The sequence below is a fragment of the Oncorhynchus masou genome, chromosome 31 (genome assembly GCF_036934945.1).
Source record: "Oncorhynchus masou masou isolate Uvic2021 chromosome 31, UVic_Omas_1.1, whole genome shotgun sequence".
Classification (NCBI taxonomy): Eukaryota; Metazoa; Chordata; class Actinopteri; order Salmoniformes; family Salmonidae; genus Oncorhynchus; species Oncorhynchus masou.
This window is the reverse complement of record NC_088242.1, coordinates 25738470-25751265: the sequence shown is the minus strand read 5'-3', so window position 1 is coordinate 25751265 and position 12796 is coordinate 25738470. Positions and strand designations below refer to the sequence as shown.

The 12796-nt window shown below is 40.5% G+C and overlaps 1 protein-coding gene across 1 annotated transcript; it reads right to left on the bottom strand.

Annotated features, from left to right (window-relative positions):
* Positions 1 to 4400: 4400 nt before the first annotated feature.
* On the bottom strand, positions 4401 to 12348 carry noxo1b (NADPH oxidase organizer 1b). Its single transcript, XM_064950482.1, has 8 exons — positions 12226 to 12348; positions 12004 to 12084; positions 11809 to 11881; positions 10945 to 11128; positions 9899 to 10092; positions 9489 to 9602; positions 7567 to 7684; positions 4401 to 7093 (listed from the first exon to the last, which is right to left on the bottom strand). The coding sequence occupies exons 1-8, from the start codon at positions 12298 to 12300 to the stop codon at positions 6355 to 6357; spliced, it is 1578 nt and encodes a 525-aa protein (XP_064806554.1). The 5' UTR covers positions 12301 to 12348; the 3' UTR covers positions 4401 to 6354.
* Between the last annotated feature and the right edge of the window lie 448 nt (positions 12349 to 12796).

The following is a 12796-nucleotide window of genomic DNA, read 5'->3' as shown; positions in this document are numbered from 1 at the left end:
GACATTGGCTGAAGGTTTTCATGAGAACCAAGGTTTTTAAAAGTGTGCTATTATTTTGCATATTTGAAAGCCAGTTTGCTACTGCAGGAAAATAATCCCGTAAATGTAAATTATTATGTGGCTTATGAATCTTGAAAACACACCAACTTGCTACGTATGCTTGGGAAGACAATGCACAGGTCTCACTTACTGGCTAAATGTTTCTAAACATCTGGTAAGGATGGAGACGGGGCGAAGTTGTTACTCAGCAATGTTGGTAGTGTGAGAATTATGGATACTGATTATTACTGACGCCTGTGTGACGGGTATCTGCAGATACCTGGCCTGTCGAGTGAGATGATTGAGATGATGCTTTGACTGGTCTTATTAAGTCACCTTTCTTAAGCGCCACATGTATGCTGATCCCTCCTTTATTCTTAATTGAATGGATGCCAACTTGTGACATGCTTTGAGTACGTTGCACTGATCTCACTTACTGGAAAAATGTTACAGGCATCCAGTAAATTGGAGACATGGGAATGCTTTTTTACATATCAGCAATGAGTCAGGTTAAAGTTCAATTGAATAATCTCCTGATGCATACAAATCTTTATTATCTTTCTTACAGTCTTAACCTTTCCTTCAAAACATTCCCACCAGTAAATCATTGATCCCTAAACAATTCCCGCCAGGAAGGTTCCCTCGTCTTTGCCGTCACTTTCCATTAAATATGTTCATATTTGCCCAATAAGCCGTCATTCTTTTAGCAACACCTGTGTGCAATAAGCAAGCATGGCACTATGCCAAGTGACCAAATGTATCTACTCTTCCCAGCATCTACATGTTTTATCAGTGTTCTTCCTTGTGTTTGGATGAAGGAGTCATAATGTCAACACAATTAACCCTTTGTTACTGACCGCAAATGCCACTCCTAAAGTACACTGTTGATTTGCTTTAGTAGCAATAGTGGGAATTATAGACGCAATCAGAGATGTAATGAATTGGAAACTCCACATTCTTCTCTTTTATATATTTCCTTTATTGTTTTATTGACAGATTTTTCACTATCTAGATATAGTGGGCTACTATAATCTGCTTGTGATAAGGCATGGATTGCTGCTGTGAGTACTCTATTTCTCAGAGAGAAACTATGAGAATACCTTCATTATTTAACATACTAATAAATGGGTCAAACTGCTTTTTCGTTTTCTTGTTTTGAAGAGCAAAACATATATTGTCCGTGAAGGTTTATATTGAGTATGATAGGTTTAAGAGACATTTATGTCCAAATATAAGAATTCATTTTACTGTAGTATGAGTCATGTTAACAAAGGCATTTTCTCAACATGCAGAGAGAGGTTATTTACCAACAACAACAACTTGAGAGACAAACTCATTTATCATCCAGCAGTGTCCAGGCAAAGGAGACTTAATCCTTATGACAGACAAGACTGGTAGAGATCAAAGAGAAAGGGGGATACCTAGTCAGTTGAACAACTGAATGCCTTCAACTGAAATGTGTCTTCCGCATTTAACCCAACCCCTCTGAATCAGAGAAGTGTGGGGGGGCTGCCGTAATCGACATCCACAGCGCCAAGGGAACAACAAGGAACAAGTTTTACCTTGTCAGCACAGGGATTCAATCCAGCAACTTTCTGGTTACTGGCCCAACACTCTAACCACTAGGCTACCTGCCTAAAACAACCAAGTTACATAACATACTATTATTCTCACCTCAATTAGAAGCAAATCTACAATCTCACATTAAAATGCCAGAAAGTGTCATGGCAATCCCTATTGCTGCATTTAAGGAATGCATTTAATTATTCAGTTTAAGCAAGCTAGCAGGTAGCTTAGCGGTTAAGAGTGTTTGGCCAGTAACCAAAATGTTGCTGTTTCGAACCCCTGAGCTGACTAGGTGAAAAATCTGTCGATGACCCCTTGAGCAAGGTACATAACACTAATTGCTCTTGTAAGTCACTCTGGATAAGAGGGTCCTTGAACATGTAAGTAATCTTCCATTTGAAATTAATGGAATTGAACTCATTTGGGAAGATAAGAGTCCAAGAAAAAGTGAGTAATGTGAATCAGAATCTCAGATCCTCAATCGCTTTGAGTGCACCAGTCCCTCCTGCAGCAAAGCACCCCCACAACAGATGCTGCCACCCCCGTGCTTCACCGTTGGGATGGTGTTCTTCGGCTTGCAAGCCTCCCCATTTTTACTCCAAACATAATGATGGTCATTATGGCCAAACAGATCTATTTTTGTTTCATCAGACCAGAGGACATTTCTCCAAAAAGTTACGATATTTGTCCCAATGTGCAGTTGCAAACCGTAGTCTGGCTTTTTTATGGCGGTTTTGAAGCAGTGGTTTCTTCTTTGCTGAGCATCCTTTCAGGTTATGTCGATACAGGACTTGTTTTACTGTGGATATAGATACTTTGTAACTGCTTCCTCCAGCATCTTCACAAGGTCCTTTGCTGTTGTTCTGGGATTGATTTGAGTTTTTCGAACCAAAGTATGTTCATCTGTAGGAGACAGAACGCGTCTCCTTCCTGAGCGGTATGACGGCTGCGTGATCCCATGGTGTTTATAACTGCGTACCATTGTTTGTACAGATGAGCGTGGTACCTTCAGGCGTTTGGAAATTGCTCCCAAGGATGAACCAGACTTGTGGAGGTCTACAATTCTTCTGAGGTCTTGGCTGACATCTTTTGATTTTCCCATGATGTCAAGCAAAGAGGCACTGAGTTTGAAGGTAGGCCTGGAAATACATCCACAGGTACACCTCCAATTGATTTATGTCAATTAGCCTATCAGAAGCTTCTAAAGCCATGACATCATTTTCTGAAATTTTCCAAGCTGTTTAAAGGCACAGTCAGCTTAGTGTATGTAATCTTCTGACCCACTTGAATTGTGATAGTCAATTATAGTGAAATAATCTGTCTGTAAACAATTGTTGGAAAAATGACTTGTCATGCACAAAGTAGTCCTAACCGACTTACCAAAACTATAGTTTGTTAACAAGACATTTATGGAGTGGTTGAAAAACTAGTTTTAATGACTCCAACCTAACTGTATGTAAACTTCGGACTTCAATTGTATATACTTGAATGTACTACTATGACGATTACGACTATGATTTGACTTTTCATTAAGTTGAAAAAAAAACTGATATTTTTTGTAACAAATCAAAACATGTAACAAATCAAATCAAAGTTTATTGGTCTCGTACAGGTGCAGCAAAAAGCTCCTATAGCGCAGTAATACAATACCAATACGCCAATTATCCAGGAAGTCCACAACAAGAAAGAAATGCATCCCCTATAAAGTAAACATGTGTCCAAAATGAAGTTGCTGGGGCCTGTTTGATGGGTGGGGGGCAACATGGTACTGTAATACCGTAATATATACCATTACGTAGCAGACACTTTTATCAAAAGTGACAGTGAACACATTTTGGTATGTGACCGCAGTGGGAATCGAACCCACAACTCTGGTGTTGCTAGCGCCATGCTCTTTTGAACTGAGCCATGTACAGGACCACTACAATACATAAGTACAATACAATACTGTAAAATACAATACATAATTACTATACAGCTGGAAGATATGAAACATGACCACTGTAAAAAAAATAAGACTTGGAAAGAGAGAAGACAAATACATTGAATTAAGTTTATAGGATAATGTTGATTGCATATAAGGCATATAGACAGTAATGATAAATACTTACAGTAAATTCCAGTATGGAATAACAGTGACTTCAGACACCAATAGAAGAATGATATGTAGGCTACAACAAACAAACCAGTCATTGATCAACTCTAAAGGGGTAGAACGAGAGCATTTCCATGCATTTCAATAATACATTGAAACTGAACCCCCTTGAAAATGCCCCTCGAGAAACAAATGCGCAATTTCAACATCATAATGAAAATCATTCTACAATAATAAAGCAAAGTAGATACAAATTATATCATACACACATATTAAATTTAATTCTGTGTCATCCCGTATCTTTCAGAGACAACCATGTCTCATTCCTTCATATTAAAATCAGACAGGAAAGGTGCATTGAAAATATCAGAATATAATGTTCTCAAAATAGAAATGGGACATTTTTGTGAACATTTGTGTGCTTGTTTCAGCTGTTACCGTGTAGTAATAGGAGTAGTAGTAGTGACTAGTAAAATAAGTATTATTTGCATGTCAAATGATGTTTTTTTTGTATGGGGCCTACTCTTTAAGGGTATGCACAAATGAAGGAGTGTGGCTTTAAAAGGTTAAGACGAGTAGCCAATTCATTTCTTCCTTTATAACCTGTGGGCATTTCATGCTAATTTAAATAAGTATAATTAAATAGCAATAGTTTATCAATTATAAATAACATCAGAAAGTTGTCTACACATTTTAAAGTTCCATCAATTTGTCGAAAGACTGGCTTCATGAAAGTGAAAAGCTGTGCGTAATTACGTAGTGCACATAAAAATCACTTTGTCATATAATTTTTCAGTTAACTAATAAAATAAATAAGTACAATGTGTTTCCATCCCATCTTTTAAATCTGATTATGGATAAACGCAAGATCATATTTATTTGTCAATTGACAGCCAAGCCCCGATCAACATGTCACCAGCATAAAATTAGGATATTTTAAGGAGTATCAAGCTCATCATCACCATGCACTTTCACCACCCTGTGAGGTTCATCATTACTAATTGAATCTGTAGACTAATAAACTGTGTGCTTTTCCAAGTCGTAGTGGGAGGACTACACAACATAACATCACGTGACTGAAAGTTTACTGCCACATGAGGATTATTCCTCAAACGCACATTAAAGCATTTCCACTGCATTTGGTGCATGATCTACGCTATATATACAAAAGTATGTGGACACCCCTTCAAATGAGTGGATTTGGCTATTTCAGCCACACCCGTTGCTGACAGGTGTATAAAATCGAGCACGCCGCCATGCAATCTCCATAGACAAATACTGTCAGTAGAATGGCCTTACCGAAGAGCTCAGTGACTTTCAACGTGGAAGTCATAGAATGCCACCTTTCCAACAAGTCAGTTTGTCAGATTTCTGCCATGGTAGAACTGCCCCGGTCAAATGTAAGTTCTGTTATTGTGAAGTCTAAACGTCAAGGAGCAACAATGGCTCAACCGCGAGGTGGTAGGCCACACAAGCTCACAGCACGGAACTGCCAAGTGCTGAAGCGCGTAAAAATCATCTGTCCTCAGTTGATTGCAACACTCACTGAGTTACAAACTGCCTCTGGAAGCAACATTAGCACAATAACTAAAATGGTTTTCCATGGACGAGCAGCCGCACACAAGCCTAAGATCACCAAGCATCGGCTGGAGTGGTTTAACTCGCCTCCATTGGACTCTGGAGCAGTGGTAATGTGTTCTCTGGAGTAATGAGTCACGATTCAACATTTGTCAGTCCGATGGACTTATCTGGGTTTGGTGGATGTCAGGAGAACACTTCCTGCCCCAATAGTGCCAACTGTAAAGTTTGGTGGATGAGGAATAATGGTCTGGGGCTGTTTTTAGATTAAGTGAAGGGAAAACTGAACACTACAACATAACAATGACATTCTAGGCGATTCTGTGCATCCAATTGTTTGGCAACAGTTTTGGGAAGGCACTTTACTGTTTCAGCATGACAATACCCCTGTGCACAAAGCGAGGTCCATACAGAAATGGTTTGTCGGAATCAGTGTGGAAGAACTTGACTGGCCTGCACAGAGCCCTGACCTCAAACCCATCTAGCACCTTTGGGATGAATTGGAACGCCGACTGTGAGCCAGGCCTAATCGCCCAACATCAGTGCCCGACCTCACTAATGCTCTTGTGGCTGAATGGAAGTACTGCTACAACATGTAGTGGAAAGTCTTCCCAGAAGAGTGGAGGCTGGTAAAGAAACAGAGGGGGGACCAACTCCATATTAATGACCATGATTTTGGAAGGAGATATTCGACAAGCAGTTGTTCACATACTTTTGGTCATGGAGTGTATTTCACAGACAAAAATGTATTCCCCTGCTTTATGTATTTTGTTCTGTCAAGATTTAGAAAGTTTACTAATGATTATACCGTTTCCATCAGTCCTGTAGTGATTTTTTTGTTCAACAGGTACTTTATTTGTATAAAAATGGTTGGATGGAATTATGGTTAACGTAACATACAGAATAGGCATTTTTATGCAAATGTAACCCTAGTATTGCAAGCCATACTCAAAGTACTGCGCTTCATGTAAAGTCAACCTGGAGAGAATAATGTAACCCCAAAAACCCCACTCTCCACCACCCACGGTTCCCCATAACCCCATCTCCCAGGTCCCCCGCCACCGCTCCCAGCCTTTCTAGTGGGTCTGGACGGGGTCCTGCAAGGAGAACAGCCTCCCTCTGGAGGCCAAGGCAGCCTTGCGGGTCATGGTGGTACACCGGGTCAGGATCTCCTGGGCTCTGGGTCGAGGGGGAACCCTGGGTGCAGTGGTGGGCATCTTACAGGACCCAGTCTCAGACCTGGAGATAGGGCTGGATGACAGACTCTTTTCTGGGATGCTGCAGCCATTGTTGTTCTCCCTAAGCTGGGGTGAAGACCTGGGGCTGTTTGGGGGGCTCTGGGGCTCCTCCTCACTGCAGCTGGAAGAAGACGTCCTGACATTCCGGCCTGACGAGCTGATGTCAGAGTAGGAGGACTTGGTCCAGCTGATGCTGCTCTTGCGGATTGCTGAATCCGGATTTAACTCAAGGTCTTCTCTCTCTCTTTGGGATGGATGGACGGCCATGTCGGGACGGGTCTCAGACAGGAGCTCCAGAGAGCGGGTCTTCTGGAGACAGGAGGCCCGGTACGGATCATCCCTGGTCTGGGTTGATGTGTGCTGCTGCAGCCCTGTCTCCTCATACAGTGTGGGTGGGTAACAGTTGCCATATTGGCTGTCTCTGCTGGATGCCAAGTTGAGAGTAGAGCTGTCCATGTGGGTTGCCAGATTGAGAGAGGAGCTGTGCAGCTTTCTCTGCAGGTTGTGGAGGCCAGCACGTGGGTTGTTGTAAGGCTGCAGGTACATGGAGGGAGAGTAGCCCGTTCTGCCTTTATACCTGGAGGGGAAAAGAGTTGTCACTCAGGGTTCAAAGAGTTTGTTTTTGATTAGAGGACATCTTCTGGTCATGACCCTCATGTCAGAACGTTGAAAGTGGCGCCGTTCGTCACCATCAATCGTCATTTGTCAAAGGGATCCACCAACAAGTGTTATGTTATCCCTACTCTCCTTACTGTTATTAGTTACCAAATACCTCTGTAAGAAAACCACAGGATTCCCTGATTTATGTCATTTTATTTCAGGTATTAACTTTTGGTGGCCATAATCACGTTTGTAGCGACAATGCATTCAACAGTTCCTCCCACATACCTGCTGCCACACTATCTCAGCTAAGACAATGAGAGGTTGTACATTGTCTGCATTGTCTTGTATTACAGACCCGACAATGAAACACAGTGTTGGTTGCTTTGTCTGTGTAGCATTCTGAGAGGCAGACAGGCAGACAGATAGTCAGGCTACAAGTTAACAGACCTGATGAGCCACCATCCGTCGTCGGATTTCCTCAGCACCTCGACCACAGAGCCAATAGGAACAGGCACCTCGTCATGCTTCTTAGTGGAGTAACTCCTCACAGCGCAGTAGAGAGTTCCTGAGGGACAAACCAGGAAGCAGGTTAAAACAACAAAGATTCCTTTCTACATCATCTACAGCAAGCCTTCGGGGCATTTATTGATATTGGATCTTGAGGAATCTCAAAACCATGACAGAATGTCTTGTAATGCAATCTTGTAATCTGGAATGCAACGTCAGTCTGTCATTCTCCATGATTTATATACAATACATGTCTGACAGGAGGCGCTGTGTTGGAGTCACCGTGCCTGCATATTTTGTAAACTATAGAAATGCATTTACTCATGTCTACATTCGTTTTGCCAACTGTATTCTATTACAGTCACGTTAATGCATACTTTTACATTATATTATGTGAGCTAAATATAAATATGTAAAATGAAAAATAGATTAAAAAGTTTTTTTTAAGTAGAATTGTTTTAGATTATAAATGTTACTGGCCCCACAACAAGAAATATATACTTAAATACATGCAATCGTATAGAGCCTCACAGTGGAGTCATTAATACCCATAAAACACAGCAGTCAAACAGGGAAATAGTTCCAATTGTTTTTCCACCATTCATTTTTCCCCATAGGGGATTTTAGAAACATTTAAAATAAGGCCTGTGTTTTGTGTAGACTTGCCCTGGCATGACATTTTGATAAGCATGCAAATCTCTCTCGGACAAGGTGACTTTTATCAATATATTCGGCACTATTTACGCTCAGATTCTAAAATTCGAATTATCATCAAAGTAGACATGATGCTAAACAACAAATCCCTGAAAGCTCCTGTATGTCATCTCTTGCTGACACCTTTGCTAACAGGTACATTTTCCGTACGCACAAAAATATTATCTCACTCAAATTGTGCACAAATTTGTTTAGATCCTTGCCAAAATAATCCATCCACCTGACAGGTGTGGCATATCAAGAAGCTTACTATACTGCATGATCATTACCAGGGTTGGGGAGTAACAGATTACATGTAAATGTATGCACTCATTACTGTAAATCGCTCTGGATGAGAGCGTCTGCTAAATGACTAAAATGTAAATGTCAAATGTTGCCAGAGAATTTCATGGTTATTTCTCTACCATAAGCCACCTTCAACGTCATTTTAGAGAATTTGGCAGTACGTCCAACCGGCCTCACAACCACAAACCGTGTGTGCAATGAGGTATGTGGGCGAGCGGTTTGCTGATGTCTTCGTTGTGAACAGAGTGCCCCATGTTGGTGGTGGGGTTAGGCATAAGCTACGGACAACAAACACAATTGCATTTTAGCGATTGGCAATTTAAATACACAGAAATACTGTGATGCGATCCTGAGGCCCATTTTGAGGCCCATTTTTCTTAAGGTACTGTATCTGTGACCATCAGATGCATATCTGTATTCACAGTCATGTGCAATCCATAGATTTGTGCCAAATTGATTTATTTCAATTTACTGATTTCCTCATATGAACTGTAACTCAGTAAAATCTTTGAAATTATGGTATGTTGCATTTATATTTTTGTTCAGTGTACTGTACATTTAGTTAACATTTGATAGTTAATCCAGAGATTCTTACCTTTGCCTCGACAGTCTCATCCAGATCATAATGTCATTTGTAGTTCTGTTTGATAGCCACATTAGCAGCTAACTAGCATTTCCCCTAGTGTCTGGCTGGCTGTGGAATTTTCTAACCACAAAACTGAATGTCTGGAATGGTTTTATCCATAAGCCAACTGTAATACATCGTAGGCTTAGTATAGTAAACAAACTTTCACAACATCTACTGTGATTTAGTTTGGTCTGTGAACAGGATGTGTATCAATATAGATGAAAAAGTATCTTACCCCCCAAGGGAATTCCATCCAATTCATCTCCATCCTTCTCTGCCTCACACATCTCTAAGTAAGGAGCAGGGAACCAGGCCAACTGTTTGTCCTCGTTCTCCACCAGCCACCAGCCTGAATGAACACACATAAACAGAGACAGTATATGCGATGATATTTCTTTATTTTATTTTTGACTTAACCTTTATTTAACTAGGCAAGCCATTTAAGAACAAATTCTTATTTACAATGATGGAGGATGCAAGTATCTATTATCCCATAAATGTATCTTAATTAGACTAGTCTTGATTTCCATGATTCTCCACACAAAGCTTGAAAGTGGAGCCTATCCAAGGTTAACAGTGGAGGGAGAAATTAAATGTGGGCTAACCTATGTTAAAATTGTAAACTAAATCAAAGAGGACTCTAACCTGCTGGGTCTTTGATGAGCACATCCAGCCTCTCATCCAAGGCCACTTTAAAGGGCCTGTTCTTAGTGTCCTTGGTGTTGTAGGGCCCCACACAGCAGTAAGACTGGCTCACAAAAGGGTGTGTCACGTTGCCCAGGCTCAGACGCTGCCCGCTCATGTCCTCCAGCCCATCCCCCGATGGTAGGATCATGACACTGGAGAGGAGACAACCAGACATTGTTAACATTTTTACCTGCTGGCAGAGATGGGCAGTATTTATGTTACCTGTATTTTAAATATGTATTTCAATTACTTCTGAGTATTATGTAATTTGTATTACACTGGGCTGAACATTCCAATGTATTTTGTAGCAAGATACTTTCGAAAGCTGTAATTTGTATTTTCAAAATACAAAATACTTTTCTATACTTTTCGTTGTTGCAGTTCACAATTGTGCCCCCCATTCACCCTGCAATAATATCAGAATTCGGGTGCCACTATTGTGTGATAAGAGCGTCTGCTAAACTAAATATAAATGTATATGTAAAAATTAACAATTGCAAAGCATGCCGAGTAGTATTCTAATGAGCTTCGCCCCGGAACAAGGCTAATAATAATACCCAGTGTGCTTTGCAGTTCATTTCCATTTTGGTCATTTAGCAGACAATTATCCAGAGTGACTTGTAACCATTACTGAGAATGTTGTTGCTGTTCGGCAGGCAACTTGCAAATGTATTTCTGTATTTTAAGTATTTTGTCATTTATTTTTATGCATCTTTATTCTATTTTGTAATTGTATTTAGTAATTGTGCCCATCTCTGTCTGCTGTGTGTTTCTTTAGACAGAGGAACAGAGGCAACCTTGCAAGTTGCAACTCTTTGAAAGTATTTTTCATGAGACGGCCTGAGTGCTAGGTGCATAAAATGTTGTTGTCATTTAGTAAGTAGAGTAGACGGTCTCATTCAGTACGATTTTAGTAATAAGTGTAGTGAAATAAGAAGGCTGAAGAATGACTTGATAGGCTGAAACGCCCACATTAAAAGGAGGGATGTTTGTAAAGTGTTTACCTGTTTTTGGTGAAGTCTGCCTGCAGGTCGTGGTCTTTGGGCATGAAGAACTGGGTGACCTCTGAACTGCAGCTCACCACGGGGTCACACCTGAGCAGCTCGCTACAGTAGTTTTCCAGTAAATTCATCCGACGCATTGACCAACTAGGATCCTTCTTCTGGATCTTTCTCCTTATAGCTATGGCTGGGGTAGACAGAAGAGGAAAATGAAAAAGGTCAGCTCCGCACTCAGTATTTGCAGTGAAAGAAAGGAAAATGTCTTCCATATTTAGTGAAGAGAAAGAATGGAAAATGTTTTCTATATTTTTTAATTGAAGGGTTACACTTTTTCATTCAGGTTGGACTCTTCATTCAAAGACTCAATCATGGCCACTCTTACGACAGTTTTGGCTGATTTGAAAGATGTATTGTTGTCTCTACCTTCTTGCCCTTTCTGCTGTGGTCTGTGCCCAATAATGTTTCCACCATGTTTTGTGCTGCTACCATGTTGTCATGTTGTGATGCTACCATTTTGTGTTGTCATGTGTTGCTGCCTTGCTATGTTGTTGTCTTAGGTCTCTCTTTATGTAGTGTTGTATTGTCCCTCTTGTCATGTGTGTTTTTCCTATATTTTTATTTTATTTTTAATTCCAGCCCTCCCCCCACAGGAGGCATTTTGCCTTTTGGTAGGCCTTCATTGTTAATAACAATCTGTCCTTATCTGACTTGCCTAGTTAAATAAAGGTTACAAAAAATATTTAAAAAATAGGAAGAAGAACAACATGAACCCGAGGAGGAGGTGAGAGGAGAGTGATGAAGGAGAGTTGAAATTGCTTGGGGGTATCTTGTGAGGCAAAGATGAGACTTTTTTTGATGTTGGTTTACCTCTGAATTTGGGAATCACTCTGTCTCTCTTGCGGAAAGGATTCTCAAGGGGAAACCTCTTCTTCAATTGCCTCTGTTGAAAAAAGAGCAGGGATAGTGGTTTTGAATGACTAATTGTCAACACATCCGCTGATAAAGATGAATCAATCCTTTTTTATTTTCTTTATTGATGTACAGGTTAAGTTTTAAACTTACGTGAAACTCCTTAAAATCCAATAATGATCTGTAGACAATGACTTCACTCTCATCAGACCACAGAACAGAGGTCATAAACATCTGTATAATTTAAAAAAATGACATTCATTTATAATTATGTAAAAATTCAACGAATGCAGATATGGAAACATTTATAACTTTATATACACACAAATGGAATAATACACAAACATTACACTATTCATGTATATTGTGGTTTACCTTGATTTTAGATGCCTCTTTATGCATCACTCCAATAATCCGGACACTGATGGCATAGCGCATCTGGTCTCCCATGTCTGAGATTATTGACCTATTTATTTTCGTTGGTACTGGTCTCCTCTCCAGTCTCTTGTTTTACACTCTATCGGCTGCGTGAGTACAATTTATACTTTGGGAGAAGAGGCGGAGTCGGTCATCACACCAGCCGCCCGCCGGAGCGATCCGGGTTGCGCTGAGTTCGTCGGTTGTGCACGTGAATAAATATTTAAAACACGTGGCATATACAACAAAATCATCGTCTAGGTGGCGCTTTGTACCTGGCTGTGGGCGGTGGGCTGTAGGCTAAAGGGAATACATCTTTGCATGCCTTGTCTAGAAGTGAATTGGACGGTTTCGATATATTTTTACATCGGTCAATTTTAACCACCCAGTTCACCACCCACATAAATCAATTACAGAAGAAACGGGGGATAGTACAGTATTAAGTATGAACCAATAAATCAATGTATAAAGTTAAACAAGGGTTTGGTAATGGGTAGGCAGCAGGCTCGGCCTAGATTTACTCTTCGAT

Excerpts from the sequence above, each read along its gene's own strand:
- noxo1b (XM_064950482.1), bottom strand. The coding sequence starts at position 12,300 with ATGGGAGACCAGATGCGCTATGCCATCAGTGTCCGGATTATTGGAGTG. Across the intron at positions 12,085-12,225 it reads AAGAGGCATCTAAAATCAAG|ATGTTTATGACCTCTGTTCT; the intron begins GTAAACCACAAT and ends TAAATTATACAG. Across the intron at positions 11,129-11,808 it reads AGTGATTCCCAAATTCAGAG|CCATAGCTATAAGGAGAAAG; the intron begins GTAAACCAACAT and ends TGTCTACCCCAG.